The sequence below is a fragment of the Chanos chanos genome, chromosome 16, assembly GCF_902362185.1.
Source record: "Chanos chanos chromosome 16, fChaCha1.1, whole genome shotgun sequence".
In the NCBI taxonomy this organism is placed as follows: domain Eukaryota; kingdom Metazoa; phylum Chordata; class Actinopteri; order Gonorynchiformes; family Chanidae; genus Chanos; species Chanos chanos.
This window is the reverse complement of record NC_044510.1, coordinates 13,059,114-13,068,942: the sequence shown is the minus strand read 5'-3', so window position 1 is coordinate 13,068,942 and position 9,829 is coordinate 13,059,114. Positions and strand designations below refer to the sequence as shown.

The following is a 9,829-nucleotide window of genomic DNA, read 5'->3' as shown; positions in this document are numbered from 1 at the left end:
GGGGTATGTAATACACCCTCTGGTGCTGTTCTGTGTGTGTGTGTGTGTGTATAATTTCAGGGTGTTTACTTATGTCCTTTGGTGACTAATGTGGAAAAATCCAGTTCAAGCTCCTCAAACTCTGAAAGAGTCCAAAATACTTTGTTGCAAAAGCAGAATCTTTGAAGCATCTCTTCACATCATGCATTTCTGAGCGTTCACCGTCAAAACCATAACCGTCCAACTGGTTACGAGCCGTTCAAAACCATAACAGTCCAACTGGTTACGAGCTGTTCAAAACCATAACCGTCCAACTGGTTACGAGCTGTTCAAAATGAGCTTTGCTGTACTGTTTGGTGATTACAGTGGAACTGTCGTTTTTTTTTGTTTGTTTTTTTCCTTCAGGGAAGTGTACGGTATGATGCGAGGCTACTGGTATGATCTTGTTTTGGAGACATTAGGGATACCAGAGAGAGAGAGAGAGAGAGTTTGGAGTTGTTGGTGGTGGTGGGGGGGGGGCAGTTTTAATATGAAGGCGGGAGGGGGCTATTCCTCAGGCGTTGTGGTTTGACCATCCTCACCGTTCTGGGCTTCATTTTCCTGGGGAACGCTGTCCGTCTTCTCCCCGGCCTCCTCCGGGGCCTGGTGTGTTTCCGACCCCTCTGTCGCTCCCTCAGGAGAGGAGTTCTCCTCAAAGCCTGCCCCCTCTCCCTGCGGCGCCTCTCCGTCGTAGATGATATCCTCGGGGTTGGGAGCTGGAGGACAAAACTCCTCGTCGGGGAGGAGTTTACAAAACACAGCCTCAGCCTGCGGCAACGACGGCACAAACAACAAAACAAAACAACAAAAACAAAAACACAGTTATTATTATTATTATTGTTATAATTATTATTACTATTATTATTATTATGATCGCTCCTGTTATACACAATGGATGATCATCTGCTTGCAAAGAAAAAAAAGGAAAGAACGGAATAGAAAGATAGAAAGAAAGAAAGAAAGAAAGAAAGAAAGAAGAGAGAGAGAGAGAGAGAGAGAGCGCGCGCGTGTGTGTGTGTGTGTACACAGGCATATACACGCTGAGTTTCTCTGCACAGACTGACCAGTTTGATGGAGTAGTCGTTGCCCAGACTGGAGTCCGGACCAGTGCACACGTGGACGTTGCTGGGCAGGTGGTAGCTGCTGCTGTCCAGCCCAGAGGTGTCCCTCATGTTAAAATACATGGCCCAGAGCAGCGTGGGCCGGTCCTCGCCTGTGACAGACAACAGAGATAACCAATCACATTAGCAGATTCTCATTCATGCTACAAGCTGCCGGGATTTGAGGTCCTCCTCCAATCAGAAAAGACTTCTTGTTACCGAGGAGACACTCTGAGATAGATCTCAGTACTAGAACTAGAACCGATACAGTGTTTCTCGTGTGTTCTGTAAGTGACATAGCTGCACACTGCAGAAAGTTCCAGATTAAAAGGCCAAGATGAATGTGCCTCAGAATGGAAAACATTGCACAGACTAGTAGACTACAAGCAGTGGTAGATGTCATCCCCCTTGTTAGCAAAATGACCAAAATGCATCCCCCCTCGTTAACCCCCCATCCCCCTATATACTCTATAGGGTAGTGTCAGTGACCACTGGGCCATCCCCCCTGTTAAAAAAACCCAAAAAACTAATCACCTTCTGACTACAAGACAGCACCAGAAACTGGGAATCCAGAGATAATAGATGCATAATCATAGAATTACTCCAATCTGCTTTAAAGGTGGTTCACATTTCAGTGGTAGCAACACCAGATATGAGGAGGAGTACACGAAAAAAAAGAAGGAAAAAAAAAAAAAAAAAAAGGGCGGAAGACCAAACGTCTGTGCTTAATTTGGAGCATTCCCAGTGGCTGTGTTCAGCGCTGGGTGAAGTGAGGGCTGACGGCGAAGGGGTTTAAAGCGCGTTCGGTCTGACGAGCCAAAGTATCTGCGGTCGCGGTCATGACGGTCTTTGTACCGAGGTTTATAAAGTGGACCGAAGACACCGTGAGCGGGCAGAGATGTCTCACCACAGCGACACCGGAGAGCTGGGCATTTAAAACGGTAAGAGCACGAACAAACTGTCCTCAGTGGTTACAGGCAGTATCAGCTTTGTTTGATGTGTTTGTCATATATATTCCAGTACTTTTTATGCTAACAAGAGAATATAATGAACAACAAAGCTGTATTCACACACACTCACAGACTGCGGCCAAACCTCTCTCTCACACACACACACACACACACACACACACACACATACACACGCACACACACAAAGCCAGACACCAATCACCTTCAATACAATGACATCCATAGTTAAGATACAGCCTTGGCTGTTAAGCCAATGACATTTGGTTGGCAGACAGCAAATATGAGGTTTGGCGTTTCTTTCTTCTGTCCTGTCTTTGATGGCACTTTGAACAGATTTTGGGAGAGTGGTCAAACAAAGGAGGAAGGAAGACCGCTGGAGTGAGAGTGTGTGTGTGTGTGTGTCTGTCTGTCTGTCTGTCTGTCTGTGCACAGACATATGAGAGAGAGAGTGAGAGAGAGAGAGAGAGAGAGAGAGAGAGAGAGCGAGAGAGAGAGAGAGAGGGGGAGAGAGAGAGAAAGAGAGAAGGCGAGAGCGAGTGAGAGAGAGAGAGAGAGAGAGACAGAGAAAGAGGGGGAGAGGGGGAGAGAGAGAGAGAGAGAAAGAGAGAGAGCAAGAGCGAGTGAGAGAGTGAGGAGAGAGAGAGAGCGAGAGAGAGAGAGAGAAAGCGAGAGAGAGAGCAAGAGAGAGACAGAGAGAGTGAGAGAGAGATTTGCGGCAGGAGGATTGTTTAAAGCGTAAAGCTGTCAGCTTGTATCGTTACCCTTTAAATACGCAAAGCCCACGACCCCCCCCCCCCCCAAAAAAAAGAGACAAGAGCAGAGAAAGAGTGTGAGCGGAGAAAGAGTGTGAGGAGGGGGGGAGAAAAAAAAAGGTGTCGATCTGAAATGTCACTGCGGTCATTACCAAAATGTCAAACAATTATAACGTGTGTTCCTCTTTCAGGCGGGAGAGGCCCACTGATTTGGTTAATTTGGAGGGGAACAGAGGTGTGGAGGCATCAATGTCTAACACCACTTCAAAAAAAGATCACCATGGCTCTCTCAACACACACACACACACACACACACACCGTACGACATACACCTGTTTGTACAAGTGTCTAAGGCCTCGTTTTGTCCAATGAGTTACAGTACCCATATTCAGCCTGGTGTGGGCAGATTAACTGACGTGATCTCTAACCATGTATTTTTTAACTTGCTGCCTTTCTCTCGCTCTTTTTTTTTAAGTAGATCTGTTGATATAAATTATTATAACTCTGTGTCACGAACAAGGGCTAATGTGACATTTTTCTTTTTTTTTTTTTTCTCCCTTGTCTCATTCGGCATGTCCCACATCTGGGAATCGTGATTCGGAACTCCACTGCTCTATCGTTTATGGCCACTGTGGCCAGAATTCCCAAGGAGGAACGTGATTGGCTGAGTTCCCTCCAGCAGCTGTGTCAACCACAGATCCTCTCTCTCTCTCTCTCGTGCGTCGAGTTAGGCAGTCACTCTCCATACAGTGTAAAGTCCCAGGTAGATTTACGCAACTAGCCTTCTCTTCAAAAGCTCTTTGCGTTACATGATGTAACACAGTGTTACAGCTTGCGGTGTTGGAGGAAATAAAAAAAAAAAAAAAAAAAAAAAAGAAGAAAAGGGAAAATTCACGCGCATATCCGAAAAAGGTACGCGTGCCCTCGCCTGCCGCGTCGACCCGTCTCCGCCTTTGACTGGGAACGTCGTCGTTTGGAAAGGGGAAGACGGGAGGGACCGAGCACTGGGGCCGCTGGAGTGAAGCTGCTCTCTGATTCGCGGGCGCCCTGTCGCCGCGTTTGGCCACGCCGCCTGTAATCCCACGAAGCTTTGGGAGGTTCTACGTCCATCTGTTACGCCGAACCGGAGCGGTTGCGGTAGAGAGAGAGGGTTCGTGGGATTCTCAGCGTGTACACAGGGTATAATTACTCAGATTGTTCGGCCGTACTGAGAGCATCGCAAACAATCAGCTGAAACCTGACAGGCGAAAGCAGAGGGTATACTGTCTATGTGTGATTTTTAAACATAACTGATCGACAGCATGAAGAGCAGAAGTTGCTCTGTTGTGGGGGAAGGGGGGGGGGGCGGGGGCTTCAAACCTGCATTTCCCAGGGTATGTTATGGTAGATATGACCGTGGATATTACAAATTAAACAACAGTCATGTCGACCTAAGTCATTTAATGAGTAATGGTAAATAAATCTTAACAGAACAGATGTGGGTATGTATGTATGTATGTATGTATGTATACGTGTGTGTGTGTGTTTGTGTGAGGACCCACAGTATCATCATAACATCCACACACTTACATCAACACACACACAACCGCGCACACACACACACACGTGAGAAATGTCAGGTTCGCATGCAGCTGTTTAACAAACTATATCTTCACACCTCTTATGAAACTCACACAATGGCACTTTGCCAAAGCACACACACAGCAGAATTAATTACAGTGTGTGTATGTGCGTGTGTGTGTGTGTGTGTGTGTTTGTTTTAATTTGCTGAAACATTTGATAAAAATGAAACTGAGCGTGGCCGATAAAGGCTCCAAACTACGACTGAAACATTCGGAAATGTTACATATGGATTATGTATTTCACCTGTGTAAGATGACATGTAACACTTATGCTTCAAACTCAACATGAACCACACACTGACACAAACATACAGACAGACACACACAGACACACTATAACAAAATCATAAACACAGACACACAAACAAACACACATACAGACAGATATACACACACTAACACACACAGACATGCGCACAAGCGAACAAACATATTGGCACAGGCACACACACACACGCACACACACACACGCACAAATAAACACACACACACACACACAACCACATACACAGACACGCACACAAATGAAGAAACATATTGACACAGGCGTGCACACACACACACACAGACACACACACACACAGACACACACACACACAAACAGACGTGCAGTGTGAGGATGAATGAGAACATGCTGGCCAGGTGACTTTGTGTCTTTGACCTGTTCTGGCCCACTGCTCTCTTTATCTAGTGATTCATCCTCCACGGATCGGCCACTATTTGTTCTGACACTTTAATTAAAATACTACTACCTCATTCCCCTGATAAAAAGCAGTGTGTGTGTCTCAGTGTGTGTGTGAGTGTGTGATACTGTGTAATACCGTGTGTGTGTGTGTGTGTGTTGTGAGGTGAGGTCTCCTCACCAATCCCTATAGTGCTACATCAACACCACGAATGCTCTTGATTCACACCCATCTCATAACAACTCAACTCATCTTTCTTTAAAAATGACATCTCCACTACAACTGTGCTTACAATGCACCCATGTACACCGTACGTATTGGTCAACTGGACAACGTACATGTTGGTCTGTGTATTTGCTTGACTGTTTTAAAATGAAAATAATGTATCTTTTTTGTTTGTTTGTTTTGTTTTGACTGTAAAGTCATAGTTCTCTGTAGTGCATGCTGCTGTTCTGCACTGGAGGGAATGTCTCAGCTCTGGCACCTGAAACCCGTACTGAACTGACCTCACGGGCTTGTGCTGATATCACACACGCTGGGAATTTAGTACGAAACTCAATATCAGTGATTTTACCAGCTGAACAAATGACTGCATGTGCTTTTATTTAAGTCACTCTGAATGAAAGAGAGAGAGAGACAGACAGACAGATAGAAATTGATAGATTGATAGACAGACAGACAGATAGATAGATAGATAGATAGATAGACAGACAGTTAGACAGAGAGACAGACAGACCGACAGACAGACAGACAGATAGATAGATAATTAAGAAAGAGCAGAACGAGAGAGAAAAAGAAAGGGAAGAAGGCAGAGAGAGAAATTGGGAGGAGAGGTGAATGGGGGAGAAATACAGAAGGAATGAGATAAATAAAGGGTAGAAACACAGACATTAATACAGACAGAGGAGAGGAGAGGAGAGGAGAGGAGAGGAGAGGAGAGGAGGGCGGGGGGGGGCGCAGATGGAAGAGAAATGGGGGATGAGAGAACGGAGGACAAAAACGAGAGGTGGGGGGGGAGAAAAGATGGCGAGTGAAAGATAGAGATGATGCCAACGATGACGATGACGATGATGATGATGATGATGGAGAAAGAGAATGAGTGTGTCAGAGAAAGTGAGGAAGGATGGAGGGTGTGTGTCAGTTCTCTGATGACCTTATCTTACAGCCATGGAACAGCGGTCATAAAACACGACGCGACGACCTCATCGCTCGCGCTTCCAGAAACTTCTATATCAGGTCAGGATAGACCTGTCATTTCAACTCAACCACTTCAAGCTCCAGCAAAAAACCACAAGTTAGCGTTTAAGATAAAAACAGAACAAACAAACAAAAAAAAACAAAACCCCTATCCATCTCACTCAACCTAATTTATGTTAACAAAAACACTTCCAGATTTGACTCTAAACTCAGCTCTCATTAACGTCCGGCACTGCAGAACACAAGACTGGACTGTTTCAGACCAACAGGCACAAAAGCAAAACAAACCCACAAACAAAAAAAAACCAAAAACAAAACAGGAACATATTATACCCAAATCTCCTCTTCAGATCAGTCCGCTATTTTTGAAACCCCTGCTTAACGCGAGGTCACCGACGAGGTTACATCCTAATTTAGTCTCAAGGAGTCGTTCAGACCCTGAGAGAGCATAATGGGGAATCGATGACGAGGGTTTCTTTTTTTTTTTTTTTCCGGGCCAGCACACGGGAAGCATCGATATCAATTCCCGTTATCGTCGATAACGACACAGTGCGACCCCGCTGTGAGCGTCGTCGTGGCGACCGGCCCACGGTTGTCAGGTCTTTTCTCTTTTAAAGGAAGGAGGGAAGAGGGAAAAAAAAGAAAAAAAAAAAAAACAGATGATCTTTCTATCACACGCTTGATTAAGTAGCGTGAGGAGAGTGCGCGGGTTGCCGTGGTGATTTGTGTGTTGGTTAGGGATGGGTAAAGGAGGTCAGTTGACACACAGAGACGGGGGCCGGGGGGGGGGGGGGGGATGTTAAACTGGGCGGGGGTCGAGGAGCGGTAAGGGTGTACGGGTAAAACGGGTGGAGGGGGTGTCATCTGACCTTCTGTTGGTTCTTCTCCCGGGCTGGCAGGTACGTGGAACATTCTAGAAACCACAGGCGCCAGGTCGTGTCGGGCAGATCCGGAGGACGAGCAGGTGAGATGCACCAGGTCTAACGATGAGAGAAAAGGAAAAGGAGGTTAAAATCACGAGACGGTTCTTCAAACACGGGGTGGAACCAACCGCTCAGTGTACCCGAGACTCCCATCAACCGTGTCGGCACACCCACGTCACTTCACTTTGACTTTCAGCACACAGCGCAAAAAGAAGTCAAATTCCAACCCCCAGGGTATCAGACAAACACTCATGTTTAAGTCTCTCAGGAACTGATCTAACACAGCCGTCCATGGGAAGATCGCATCACAGACGGGGCGTTGTCTCAGGCGTCGCTTTAACGTCCGCCTGGTGGAAATCTGCTCCGTTCCCAATGCGAATTGAGTTATAAGTCATGTAACAAACAGTTCTGTACAAACACATGTATTGTCCAGTCCCACCCCCCCCCCCCCCCCCCCCCCCAATAATTAATACACAGCATAGAGAGGTCAGTGGCTGAATCTACTAGCAGGTTTTCGGCCGCAACGCAGCGGGCAGGGCGTACAGACGAACTCTAACTGCAACGTTGCGAGGCTAAAGCCCGCGTCGCTGCTATTGGCTGAGACTAAAGCCCGCGTCACTGCTATTGGCCGAGGCTAAAGCCCGCGTTGCCGACATTTGCCGAGGCTAAAGCCCGCGTCACTGCTATTGGCCAAGGCTAAAGCCCGCGTCACTGCTATTGGCCGAGACTAAAGCCCGCGTCGCCGACATTGGCCGAGACTAAAGCCCGCGTCACTGCTATTGGCCGAGGCTAAAGCCCACGTCACTGCTATTGGCCGAGGCTAAAGCCCGTGTCGCCGACATTGGCCGCTCCATTGGTGGCAGCAGTGGGATCCGCGCTAATGTCAGGGCTAATCCCAAGAGTTTCAGACACTCCTTCAGGGCAGCTCATCCTTTCTTTCTTACTTTCTTTCTTTCTTTCTCTCTCTCTTTTTTCTTTTCCCTTCTTCAAGTTAAGCGTCCACGGATCAAAGAGAGGCAACTGCCAGAGCATAGCATTGTTCCGTGTGGCAGAGCTAAAGGGGGGGGGGAGTAGAAACGCGGAGAACGAACAGTGTCGAAGCAGGAGTTTCTCCAGTGGGAGAAGGAGGTGCGTTCTTGCTAAAGGCTCTCCAGACTCTGGGGAGCATCTGACTGAAGAGCTGAGTTTTGATAAAAAAAAAAAAATTCTTCTCCTCCTCCTTCTCCCTGCCTAAAAGGCTACAGACGGACGATTTTTTTTTCTCCTTTTTTTTCGTTTTTCTCTCTTTTTTTTTGGGAGGAGAAGAGAAAGGCTATCCCACTTAAAGACGGAGCTGACAGTGGAACATCTGTACCATTTTCTACAACATTTAACACGAGCCAGATATTCGGAAAAAAAAAACCATGTGCTTGAACACGCTAATGGTGTATCATCATTTCAATAACCATTACCATTCGTGTTTCACTTGGGCCATTATCCGCTGTTTAGTCCCAGTTTAAATACTATTTAAACACAAACGACATCTGAGGCAAAGTTCAGAAGGGCATATTTCCTAATTACTGAAAAAAACACACACGCGCGCATTCAAAAGAGGGTTCATATGAACACAGATATATTGCGGATACAAGTAATTATTTGTGTAGCTATAAAATCAGTACGACATTTGTCGATAGTTATAGTGGAAAACTGTGGAGACTGCATTTTAAAGAGGTAACTGTGAAACCTAATCCTTGCAGGATACCGTCAGGGAAATCCTTAAACCTTAAGGAAATCTGATGGTCTCCTGTATCAAAACGCGGTGCATAAATCTGCCGCCACGAGAACCGGGGGCGTTTTTTTTTGCATCGACGCTCAGGCGAAGGTCACCTGCCCACTGCGCGTTTGAGAACCCGTCTGAAAACGAACGCACGCCACGTCACGAGTTTCGCCCGCGAAAGCACATCGCTCTTACTTAAAACCGGCCGATAATTCGCTCGGATGATGCATCGGCGGGAGCCTCGAACAATAAAAAATTAGGAAGGTCGAATACGGTTCAAGCGTAAATGACCAGTTAAGAGGAAAGTCTTAATGAGCTTATGGCTCCCAGAGAGCGCCTCCTTTGATACATAGCTGCCAATATAAATCCTATAAAGGCTTTTTTTTTTCCACAGTGTAGACGAATGATAAATAAACATTATCTTCCTTTATATATGCGTGTCTGTCACACTCATCAGCGGCTGATGGCGAGTGATGCGTCCGGGTGTAACCGCATTACTTAAAAACGGCGCGACCGCTATCTGTCTCCCTCTGGCTACCTGGGACGGGGCAAACGATGGTTCCGCTCCACGATTCCATCACTCCCGAGTCAATTCCCAGCGAGAGGAAGAAAGGAGTTCCACTGATTAAGCTTCTCATTTCTCCGTAGAGAGAAACAATCAGTGAGTCAGTTGTATGGGGAGTTGGGGGGGGGGGGTTGGGCAAAGACCAGTAATCTATCTAGATACCAGCCATTTTTATAAATGTGCCGTGATTGATAGCAAAATAACATCTCGGGTTACAAGAAAATAAATCTATATATAAACTG

The 9,829-nt window shown here is 46.5% G+C and overlaps 1 protein-coding gene across 1 annotated transcript in view; it reads right to left on the bottom strand.

Annotated features, from left to right (window-relative positions):
• Nucleotides 1-522: 522 nt before the first annotated feature.
• chm (CHM Rab escort protein) overlaps nucleotides 523-9,829 on the bottom strand; it is a 33,808-nt gene continuing 24,501 nt past the window's right edge. Inside the window, exons 13-15 of the mRNA XM_030793730.1 lie at nucleotides 7,213-7,323; nucleotides 1,083-1,231; nucleotides 523-786 (exon numbers count right to left, since the gene is read on the bottom strand). Of these exons, the coding sequence (XP_030649590.1) occupies nucleotides 526-786; nucleotides 1,083-1,231; nucleotides 7,213-7,323 (521 nt within the window). The 3' untranslated portion in view covers nucleotides 523-525. The remainder of the gene's footprint in view (nucleotides 787-1,082; nucleotides 1,232-7,212; nucleotides 7,324-9,829) is intronic.